The sequence below is a fragment of the Monodon monoceros genome, unplaced genomic scaffold, assembly GCF_005190385.1.
Source record: "Monodon monoceros isolate NGI ecotype Baffin Bay Population unplaced genomic scaffold, NGI_Narwhal_1 Super_Scaffold_2, whole genome shotgun sequence".
NCBI lineage: Eukaryota > Metazoa > Chordata > Mammalia > Artiodactyla > Monodontidae > Monodon > Monodon monoceros.
Window position 1 is genome coordinate 93,741,527 of NW_021703776.1, and position 11,810 is coordinate 93,753,336.

At 46.7% G+C, this 11,810-nt stretch overlaps 1 protein-coding gene across 1 annotated transcript in view; it reads right to left on the reverse strand.

Moving 5' to 3' along the window:
• Nucleotides 1–10,866, reverse strand: part of TCAF2 (TRPM8 channel associated factor 2) — a 28,140-nt gene extending 17,274 nt beyond the window's left edge. Inside the window, exons 1-2 of the mRNA XM_029233455.1 lie at nt 10,801–10,866; nt 7,822–8,455 (exon numbers count right to left, since the gene is read on the reverse strand). Of these exons, the coding sequence (XP_029089288.1) occupies nt 7,822–8,444 (623 nt within the window). The 5' untranslated portion in view covers nt 8,445–8,455; nt 10,801–10,866. The remainder of the gene's footprint in view (nt 1–7,821; nt 8,456–10,800) is intronic.
• Between the last annotated feature and the right edge of the window lie 944 nt (nt 10,867–11,810).

Genomic DNA, 11,810 nt, shown 5'->3' on the forward strand with positions numbered 1-11,810 from the left:
AATATATTTCTCAGGTAATTAAGAATTAAATTTTAAATGTTAAGGTAACTGATGGAAAAATAGAACTGAGAAGCATAATCTACAAATATGCTGGGAGAATTTAAGGAGTAGAGAAAACTAGGTCAAATACTGTAATGAAGAAAAAATGTAAAAAGAAACAGTATAAAAACAAAACCGGGAAACAACAAGGCAAGAGTAAGAAATACACTTGAATTATCACTATCTAGGACTGGATTACATTTGTATACGAAGAGACAGATGCTCTCAGACTGGGCTAAAAACATCTAGGTATAAGTTGCTTACAAAAGACACAATTGAAACTATCAAATGGTACACAAAGATTGAAATGAGGAAATCAACAAAGGTATATCTGGAAGATACAACAAAAAGAAAGCTGAAGTGCCGGTATTAATATGAGATGCAGTTGATTTCAAAGAGGAAAGAATTAAACAAAAGATGAATATTTTCTATGAATAGAAGTTAAGCCTTCCAAAGATATAATTTACATTAATTTTTATGGGCCTAAAAACAAAGTGCTGAAAGCAAAAACTGCTACAAAGAAAATTAAAATTTGATGAATTCGTAATCACATTTGAAAATAGTAACAGATCTCTCAGCATCCAATGGATCAATTAAAAAAAAAAGAAAAAAAGGATAGAGGTGATTTGAGCAGAATGACTGACAAACTTGATTAGAACCAGAACACAATGGTGCAATATCGCCTGGAATCTGAGGGTGAGAAAGTGAGAGCCTTGAATGCTGTGCTCTGTCAGTTTGTTGTGTAAATATAACAAAAATGAAGACAGACGTGATACATTAAAAATATAATTTTTTAGAACACACACACAGGCATAGACAAGCAATTGAGAGGCTCCATATCAAACTTCTAAGAGCGGCTACCTTAGTCCAGAGGCATGAGACTGGGAACGGTGGTGTGGGATGAAAGACAATTTGCCACTCTCCTCTATACATTTTTTAATTGGAGTATAATCGCTTTACAATGTTGTGTTAGTTTCTGCTGTACAATGAGGTGAATCAGCTCTATGTATACCTATATCCCCTCCCGCTTGGACCTCCCTCACCCCCCACCATCCCACTCATCTAGGTCATCACAGAGCACCGAACTGAGCTCCCTGTGCTGTACAGCAGGTTCCCACTAGCTATCTATTTTACACATGGTATCTATGTATCTTATTTATGTCAAACCTAAGCTCCCAGTTCATCCCACCCGTCCCCTCCCGCCCCCCGACCCGTGTCCACACATCCATTCTCTACATTGCGTCTGTATTCCTGCCCTTGTATTTTTCATCATAAGCTTGAATTCATTTTGAAATATTTTTTGTAAAACGGTGAAATGTTTCGGGACTTCCCTGGCGTTCCAGTGGTTAAGACTTTGCCTTCCAGCGCAGGGGTTACGGGTTCAATCCCTGGTCAGCGAGCTAAGATCCCGTGTGCCTCGCGGCCAAAAAACCAAAACGGAAAACAGAAGCAATATTGTAACGAATTCAATAAAGACTTAAAAATTGGTCTAAATCAAAAAAAAAATCTTTAAAAAAATTTTTTAAAAAGGTGAAATGTTTCTCAAAAGAAAAGAAAGGAGCAAGAGAGGGAGGGAGGGAGGGAGGAGAGAAGGAAGAAAGGGAGGGAGGAAGGCTGGACAAGCAAGCATAGAAGATGGGATGTCAAGGAATTCTCAACAGATGTTTCTATTTACCAATGTTTGAGTCTTGTATAATATCTATTTACAGTATTTAAGTTTGTATAATAACATAATGAAAGTAGCTATTATTTAACGAGGTTTAATATATTCTAGGCATTTACACATACAGATCATCTCGTTTAATCATTATAATAAACCTGAAAGTTATTATTCTCGCTTTATAGATGAGACAGAAAAGTTAGGCTATTTGCCCTATGTTTCTTAGCTAATAACTGGAAAGGACAGGAAACAAATCCAGGGTGGTTTGTCTCTAAAGCCAATGATGTTGTCCACACACCAGTAATCTCTCAACTACTGAGTTTTGAATGAAGACCACAGTTGGGTATGCGGCCATCAACAGGTATATTTTGTGCAAAAGAGGCTTTAAGTAGACATGAAAGTGTGAATATACTGCATTTATGGAAAAGGAAAAGCATGTGCTCCTTCAGAGCTGGAAGTGCAAGAGAGGGCACTGAGGAAAGGAAGGGAGAGGTGGCAGTGCTCAGGTACCAAATCACACCTGAGCAAACAGGTGATACAGGAGATGGCTTTCTCATGGAGATTTAAAACCTGTCAGAGTAACGACAGCAATGATCAGAGAGTTCAGTGTGAGGCGAGCTGCTGTCATTGTCACCATGCATTGGCCTTGTCTCTTCTCTCCCATGTGCTGGCTACTAGACCTATTTCACGTGGGGTGTTTGCTTCTTAATTTGTTTTCTTCACTCTGAAATTCCCCCTTTTCATCTCATTCTGTCTCTTGTTTTATATAACATACATTTTTAGAAAGTTCTGTTAGAGCGTGAAGCATTCTCAAGGAGTGAATGTGTCCTCATTCATATATTTATTCACTAATTATATAGTCTGCAAATATTCTGTTCTGTTCATTGGGTCATATTTTTCTTCCAGCCATGATTGATTCTGTTGTCTTTCCACACCAAATTTCTGTCTAATATTTCCCTTTAAAATTTAATATAGCCTTTTTATATAGTTATCACATAGGTTTTTTTTTCACCATGGGCATGAGCAGATCTTTTGCATGTTCTGATATCGTGTGGGTGAGGTCCTCTTGATATTCTTTCTAAGTTACCCCAGACCAGTTTGTAGCCACGTACCACATCCACCACCTTCTCAAATTATATTGGGGTCTGTATAATGCTTCCTTCCACTTTCTTATTGCTTAACGTCTGTACCTCTAACTGAAGGGCAAAGATCAGCTGGGGCCTGTTGCTGTCCTTACTGGGGGCGTGTCCCTCCCCTCTTTAGGGACCTAAAGCAAGGCCTACTCCACCCAGCCAGGCATGGAATGCACTGGAGGTGTTCAGCCCACCATTGTCTTTGGAAGATGGCAAACTCCAGCATCCCTTTCTGCCTCCACCAAATTGTGAAGGAGCTTTGCTGCTTTTACATTTGAGGGTTTTTTCCCTTAAGTGTCTACTCACCCAATTTGTTCATTCTTCTACAACATGAGAAGGCATCAGTGATACTTCTTGGATTTGTTTCAACTTTTTCCTGTGGTTGTGCATCGTGGGTAGGTACAGTCTCAGGAGATGCTGCACACCTGGCCACACATCAGTCACCTGGCACTCCCACCGACAGTGCTTTAGCAGTACGTGGGATCAGCATTAGAACCCCCACATTTAGTTGTTTGCTTACTATTTTTCATTCACCTGGTCAGATTTGGTGGAGAGGGCAATTCTGGGGTCTAGGCTCATTTCACACTACCTTTACCTGGAAACTCTCTACATTTATGGATCTTGAATATGAAAACAGAACAGTGCTGCTTACAAGCTGAGAGTCCTCAGACAAAGACCTTTGCACTCTATGGGAATGTGGTGATGATCAAGAGAGATAACACATAATCTTTAAGAGAGGCATAAACCTAAGCTACTAGTTTGTATTTACTTTTATATGAGCAGCTCCTAATACACTCTAGACCTTGTAGGTTATGCCATGTGTAAGAGTAATGAGCTGCTGATCTGAGATTAATTTTTCCCCAGACTCTCCTGTGTCTTGGTATAAAAGCAGCAAATGCCTTTGGGTCTGGCTTTGCACGTTAAAGTACAGGCAGGACCTCCTCAGGTGTGTGAAACTAGGTGTGCAGGCAGCTTTTGCCCTGGGGGATAGGACCCTTGAGAGGATCTTTTGTTGGTTTTATGAGACTGCTCCTCCCCTGGGCAGACAGGGCAGTTCCCTTAAGGAGCTCCAGAGCCTCCTGCAGCAATTTAAAGTCAGCAAACCTGTTCGGTCAGCCCAGGAGCCATTGACCAAGATTTGTTGGCAGGAAAGTTCACTGAAAACCTCAAAGGAGACATGCGTGAAGGCGGCAGGAATCTGAGCTGAGGGCCTGGGCACCATACAGGCCTTTTAAGACTTTAGAGTTGATGGGGTCAGTCAACTCCAGCTCAGTTTTGGGCTGAGGCTGGAAGCCTGAGACACAGCACATTCTATAACATGAAGCTGTCTGTAGGCTCAACCCTGGTACCCAGGCCACCCTTTCCTTTCTCGTGGTTTAGGATGTGTATTCGTTCATGTATTTATTCATTACTTTACACAGTCTACAAATACCTGTTTCTCTCTACCATGTTTCACACATCAGGCACTGAGAATAACGCAGCACACATGACAGGCAAGATCAGTGCATCCGTGGAACTTTAGTCTTTGGTTGGCTAGACAGGTACCAGCAAGCACACATGTTGGGTATTTACAGATTGTGATCACTGATGTTCAGGCAAGAGATGGAGAAAAGTGAAACTGGAAGTTTAGTCTTAGTTTCAAGAGAGTCATTGAGGAAGACTCCCCTGAGGAGGGTGTTTGAGCTGAAACTGAATAAGGAAAATAAATTGGCTTTTCAGGAGCTGAAGGAAGATCCAGAATAGGAACAGAAATTTGAAAACCAAGTCTTACATTCAGCTTTGCCGGAGCTACCAGTGTAATTTTTTCGATTAACTGAATTTCCAAATATCTGATATTTTGTAAGACAAACTGTAAGGAAAAAATGTTGCCTGCCATCCCAGTTCTACAAGGATCAAGCCATTGGCCAGTGCAGTCATGCACTGACTTATATAAAATTCGAACATGAATCTGATCAAGCCTCTCAACCAGGAGGTGGGAAACTTTTTCTTAGCAGCCCAATAATAAATATTTTAGGCTTGTGGGCCACATGTTTTCCACTGACACAACTCAACTCTGCCACTGTAACTCAAAAACAACCACAGGTGGCGCAGTGGTTGGGAGTCCGCCTGCCGATGCAGGGGACACGGGTTCGTGCCCCGGTCCGGGAGGATCCCACATGCCGCGGAGCGGCTGGGCCCGTGAGCCATGGCCGCTGAACCTGCACATCCGGAGCCTGTGCAAACAACCACAGACAATATGGACACAAATGGACACCGCTGTGTTCCAATAAAACTTTATTTATGTAAACAGGGGGCTGGCCCACAGGCCATAGTTTGCCAATCCCTGCTGTAGAATCCAGATCTAACTTCCAATTTACAAGAAATATAGAGAACAGAGGAATACATTTAACGACACCACAGGGGTTCAATCAGCAAAACTCAGATTGTTTTGAAGGAAACACATTCTGTACTGTGGGGAAACTTCATGACAAAGTACCTAGTTTCTTCAACAAAACAGCAAGAGATAAAAAGAATTGGAAAAGAAACAACATTATATGAGACATAAAATTCATATCAAGCAATCAAAATATTTGGGTTTTAATAAAAGACCAATTCCAACAAACTGAAAAAATAAGACAGTTATGGAAACGAATAATGACATTAAGAGAGTATTACTACTTTTGGGTATGATAATGGTGCCTTGTGGTTATGTTTTCAAAACGATTTACATCGTTAGGGATACATATTAAAAAACAGATGGAATGATATGATGTCTGTGATTTGCTTCAAAATAATCTGGGGTGAAGCGGGGGTGTGGCTATAGATAAAATTAGATTGACTGAGTTGGCTGTTACTGAGCTTGGGTAATGGCTGCATGGGGGCTCTTTGTACTGTTCTCTCTACCTTTGCATATCTCTGAATTTTTCCATAATTAAAAGTTAAAACAAACATAAAATATACTTCAGATTCAGTGGCAGAGATGAAAAATGCAGGCGTGGATGAAGAAAAACAGGTTTAGTTTGATGGACAGGAGTCCTTCGGAACAATTAAGAGCAGTTAGGTTGATGGGATTTAACCTTGTTTGTCCCTTCGAATTAAAGAGAAGTTGGAGTGAATCAGATCCACCCTGCCTCTCTGAGTAACTAATCACCTCCCAACCCTCTCAGAGGGAAGGAAGACCAAGGGAGCCAGGACTTGGGGCTGAGGACACTGCTAAATGCATACTAAATATGTGTACGCCCTTCCTTGTAGCAGAGTCTTGATTTCTTCAGAGATGCCAGGGCGCATTTAAAAATATTCGGCCCTTCAGACCCTCTGGCAGCTAGAGTTGGCCAGGTGAGCTAATTTTGGCCACTGAAATATAATAGAAGCCTAATGGTCAGGGCTCCCAGAAAATATATTATTTTCTGCATTAGAAGGGACATATTCAGGTGTATTCATTCTAGCTTATTCTTGCAGGGGTGTAATTATAGTGCCTGAAGCAGTAGTACCAATCTTGTAACCATAAAGATAAAAGTGAAACATTGTGATGGGAGGGGTGGGGGCCACGGGGGTGGGGAGAGAGCAAGAGAGAGATGGAGGGCGAGGGAGGAAGGGAGCGAGAGAGGGAGAGAATGGATTTGCATGAACGAACCTGGTCATCATGAAGCAGGGACTCAGTGCCCCAGGCCTGATTGTCTTGCCCGGACTTTGTTACATGAGAAAAATAAACTCCTACGTGGTCAATCCACTATGATAAGGCTTCTGTTACATGTGGCCAAGCACAGTGAGTCACTGATAACAAGTTACCTAGAACCCCAGATATCCAAAACTAAACTCCAGACCTCCTCTAATCTGTCTTCTCATAGACTTTCACAGCTCCTTACGTGGCAACACACTCACCTTTTTTTTGCGATAAGCGGGCCTCTCACTGCTGTGGCCTCTCCCGCTGCGGAGCACAGGCTCCAGACGCGCAGGCTCAGCGGCCATGGCTCACGGGCCCAGCCGCTCTGTGGCATGTGGGATCTTCCCGGAGCGGGGCACGAACCCGCGTCCCCTGCATCGGCAGGCGGACTCTCAAACACTGCGCCACCAGGGAAGCCCCAACACTCACCTTTAAGTCATTCGACCACCAAAATGCTTGACTTCTCTTTTCCCCCCCTCACTCCACATTCAGTCCATCAGCCAAGCCCGAAGGCAGGAAGGAGGAAGGAGCGGAGGTATGTGTCTCTCTCAGGCTGTGTCTCTGGCCATCACTGTGTCTTCTCTTAGGCTCCAGGTCCCATCAGACAGCCCCCGCATCTGGGGTCCCGGCTCCTGCTGGACAGGCCTCCACCAGGTGGCTGCAGCCCCTGGGCTGCTGGACCACCACTGCCTCTGCCAGTCCTGCTGCTGCTCATCTCCTGGCTACCTCGCTGCCTCCTGTGCAGCTTTCAGCTATGTCGCCTGCTTAGTCAGCTACCCATATTAAATCCCTTCTGTTTGAAACACCAGTTAACGCTGACCAGGCCTGATTGATAAGCCTTCCCTGATGACCCTAACTAAAACATTCTCCACTCCCCTCGCGGTCACTTTATCACGTATCCTGCTTTACTTTCCTTGTAGCTCTTATCAATACCTGCTAGAGTATGTATCTATTTGTTTCCTTAGTTGCCTAATTTTCCACTGGAATATAAGTGTCAAGACAGCAAGGGTCTTCTGCATGGGGCCTGGCACATGGTATGTGCCTCACACAAAGAAACAAATGCTTTTCCATTCCTTTAAGAGATATTGACACACACTTTCCAAGTCTCAGGCACTAGACAGATTGATGAATAAGACAAGTTTTAGACTGTCGCTTTGGCCACAGGTGGGAGTGGCAGTGAGAACCCAGCCGCTCTTGGGCTTCAGTGCATTTTAATTGTCCTATTTTCTATTTGTAGTGGTTCTGAAAAGCAGTGGAAAATCATGTGTATTTGGAAGCTCACCGAAGAGGGGGATCAAATCTATTGTGAACATACATCAGACTCCCCATAGGGAAACACCACTCACCTGACCTGGAGAGGGATCTTGGGCACCTTCTTAGAGACCTTGAACCGGCTTCTGTCCCCACAGGTATCAGTGAAGTACACACCAGCCACACTGGTCACCTGGTTCCCTGGGAACTTGGACAGCACCTTGTCATGACCATGCTGACTGGCCCAATACCAGGCTTGGCCCCCCATGAGCAGGCCCCCTCCACGTTTCACAAACTGGATCAGCTCTGCAGTCATGGTGTCATTGTAGGCATTGATGCAATAAACCCCCAGGGGTTCTCTCGGTTCTGGCTGAATCTGTGCCTCAACCCCAGAGCCCTGCAGGATGTTTGCTAGTAATGCCAGGGATGGGTGCACTCCAACGGGAGCCCCAGGAGAGGGACAGAGCCAGCCCACTGCATTGAGAAGAAATGGGGCCAAGCCGGCGTCCAGCAGGTAGCCCTCATGGGACACAACCACAAGGCGGCCTCGGCCATAGGAGGACGCAGCAATGAGGACCTGGCCCCGATCATTCACCATCACCGGGAAGGCAGCCTCTCCAGTTAGAAGGAGTTCACTGGGGATGGGGCCTTTAGGGACATCCCAGCTTGTCACTCCATCCATGAGGGCCTCAAAGGCAGCAGCAGGAGTTGTCGCCATGGTTCAGTCAGCTGCAGAAGAAGAAAGCAAAGACTGAGCTTGGTCAGAACAAATGAAGGAATGAGTGAAAACAAAAACAACTAAATGCATTCAGATGAAGACTACTTGTCAGGTCCCCCACTGTGTGCCACAGCCTGGGGTACAGCAAGGAACACAACAGACAAGGTCCCTGCTTTCACGAGCTTAATATTTGAGAAGGGGAAGGACAATAATTAGGTAGGTAGATAAACAGATAAAATGCAGCAATTAATAAGTGTTAGATGAAAATAAAACAATGATGTGATATCGAGCAACCGGAAAATTAGATTGGGTGACAGGAAAGGCCTACAGGAAAAAGTGACCTTGAAGCTGAAAACTGACATTTAAGTTGAGGCCTGAAATGCTGCAAGAGAGCATTTTAAGCAGTGAGAAGCCCCAGGGTGGCTGGAGGAACACACAGGGAGGAGCAGGACCTGAATGGAGTGAGGGCGGGGCTGGATCCCACGGAGCAGGTAGATCAAGGTGAGACCTGAGCTGACTTAGCATTTTCTTCTCTGGAAGAAAAGGTCAGTTGACCTTTCAGAAACTAAATTTCTTCTGGTAGCTTTGACCAAATGAATTGGAAACGCCTCCCAATTTATCATATCTGCCCTAACTAGGGAGCTCCCCGCCTCTACTTGGGGAGCGTCCTGAGGTTTACCAGGTCTTTTAAAATTTGGTGTGCCTAGAACTGAGTTAATTACTCCCTTCAGAGCAGCTCCTCTTCGATAAATTACTTACACTTTAGTCTCTCCATTTACATAAGGAGAATAGTACAGCCCTTGGAGGATTGTTTTTGAAGATGAAGAGAATGTGAATAAAAATGCCTTGTCCAGTGTCAGGTGTACAATGAGCACTGAGAAAACACTAGTGTCTGTTCCTCTGCTGTCTTTTCTAGCTTCCTAAGTGACAAGAGCCATGTAGCAGGTGCTCTGGGGGCCCCGGACCGCCTGTGACTCCAGCAACTGCCCTGGAGGACTTTCCTGGGCACTGGGAAACCTTTCTCACCTGGCAGGTGCCCTGAAGTGGCGGTGAGCTGATACAGGGTAAGCTTCACCCGGGGGAGGGCGTCACGGATAAATGCCACAGGGCTGTCCTAGGTGCATTCTGGAGCCCCTCACAAGGTCACCCAAGGAATTGAGTTCCAGGTGCCCACAGCGGTAAACAGCTCAGCGACAGCCCTTCCTTGCTGGCTTCCCCTCCTTCCTGGTCTCTTCCTCCCCATGTCTTCACTGTGCAGTACTGGGCTCACTTCCCAGATAAACTACCTGCACTCAGGTCCTTCTATCAGGTTTTGCTTTGGGGAACAACCTAAACTGACAGACACCAAACCCTTCCCTTCCACTACATCTGCCTCTGTCCTTCCTCCCTCCTGCTTCCGTACACCGTCAGCCACCTCATTTTGTTCATCTTCTTTCACGTATCTCTCAAATATCAGTCCCTTCAGTTTACATTCATATCTAGATGAAACCAATCTGGTTTCTGTCCCCAGGATACATTCCCACCAACAATCTCCCTCAAGCCATCCTACTCACATGTCTTCCTAATCAGATCTCTCAGGTTCATCCACTCCCCCAGGTAAAAACTGAGTGGCTCACCCCGGATTTTAAGCCTCCAGGGTACAGGCTCTCCACAGTTTTTTAGACTTCTTCCTTCACTTTCTCCACCAAATCTCTGGTACGCTTGGCTCCCTGAGCATGCCCTGTATTCCTTGTACAGTTCCAGCTCCTTTTTTTTTTTTTTTTTGGTTTTAAACTGCCGTTCCCATCTGCCACCTCTTAATATTGCCCCCAGTAAAGTGAATTCACAAAAAAGCACCAGTTCCCAGCTGGAGTATGGAGCCCGTGGGTGAGTGAGCTCAGCTTGCGGGTTTGGGGTAGGAAAAGGCAGCGAGAGATCAGGAAGCCTGAGGTCGAGCCAACCACCTCTGACAGGACAAGGGAGGTCTTTCACGAATCCGGGCCTCCCTAGTTTTACAGGAAAAGCACCAAAAAACCCAGGAGATGAGTAATAAATATGTTCTCAGAACTTTGCCCACAACTCTCCATAACTACATGCCCGCGCGCGCGCACCCAGAATCACACCCACACACAATCACACATCTTTTGTCAAATTCTTGACTCACAAATTCAAAGAGGCGGGAGAAAAGTGTCTTGAGACAAACAGCAAATAGGGAAAGAAGGGCGAAACGAAAACAAGAACGTGAACCTAAGAAGACAGACACCCCGATTGCCGGGAATCTTCTCGGATCTGTAACTGACACCTTGGGGCGTACCCGTGTCCCCAGATGCTCGGCCCCCGGCCCACCCTACGGACCCGCTCGGATCGGCAAACTCACGCTGGGGCGGCCGGGGTGCGCGGTGCAGGCCAGAGCGTGGAGGCCGGAGCCGAGGTTCGGCAGGCGGTCCCGGCGCGGCAGGAGCGGCGGGGCGGGGCGGGGCGAGGGGGCGGTGCCCGGGAGGCTCCTCCCCGCCGCGCCGGGGGTGGGGCCGGGCTGCTGCGGGGTTCGCAGGCCGCCCCGCCCCCCCCCGGGAGGTGGGGCCTCTCGGCCCTCGGGTGTCCGGGCCGAAACCGGCTACCCCGGGCTCTCCGAGGGTCGCGTCGGAGCGAGAGGGAGCTCCGCAAAGTTGCTGTCACAGTCGGTGAGGAAAGCACACGCCAAGTCTCCAATAAGGCAGACTCGGGGCGAAGAATCCCCCAACAGCAACGTAACCCACGGCCGAGGCTCTGCTTGGGCCCCGCGTGGAACTGGGCCCCCTCCCCTCCGGTCCGGGGGTGCGGCGCCGGAGAACCCAGGCTGTCGTGTCGCCGCCTCAGGGCGGCTCCTGAGTTGAGGGGCTGCCCCCTGGTGGCCAGCGACCGGCCTTGCACCCCGTGCCGGACGGGATTCTCGGCGGTCCACGGAGCTCCACCAAGAGAACTGAGTCTAGGAGTGTAGGCAGAAATGCCGCCCAGTGATGTGCTTGCTGGGAAGGAAACGTGCCCGTTACAACACCAGACACGTCCATTCCAGCTAAAGCTATAGAGTGGCTGCTGCTTGGATTTCTACCTAAAACTGGTGGGAAGGTCAAAATCAAGGTTAAAGAGTTCTAAGTTTGCCGCGAATCGGATTTTGCACAGCTTTGTGCAGCAGATGCGCTGTTTTAACTTTTATGGAGTTTTTGTTTTGTTTTGCTAAAGGGGGAGAGAGTAACAGGTAGGGGTGGGGACACACGTGCCTACTTGAGAGTGATTATGGAGAAGGGGGCTTTAGATCCCTATTTTATAATCCCCCCACCCCCGTTTGGGGCTAACACTGGTTATACATGTAAATCATCGCACTGTTCCTAAAGTTACCGGATGTATCTA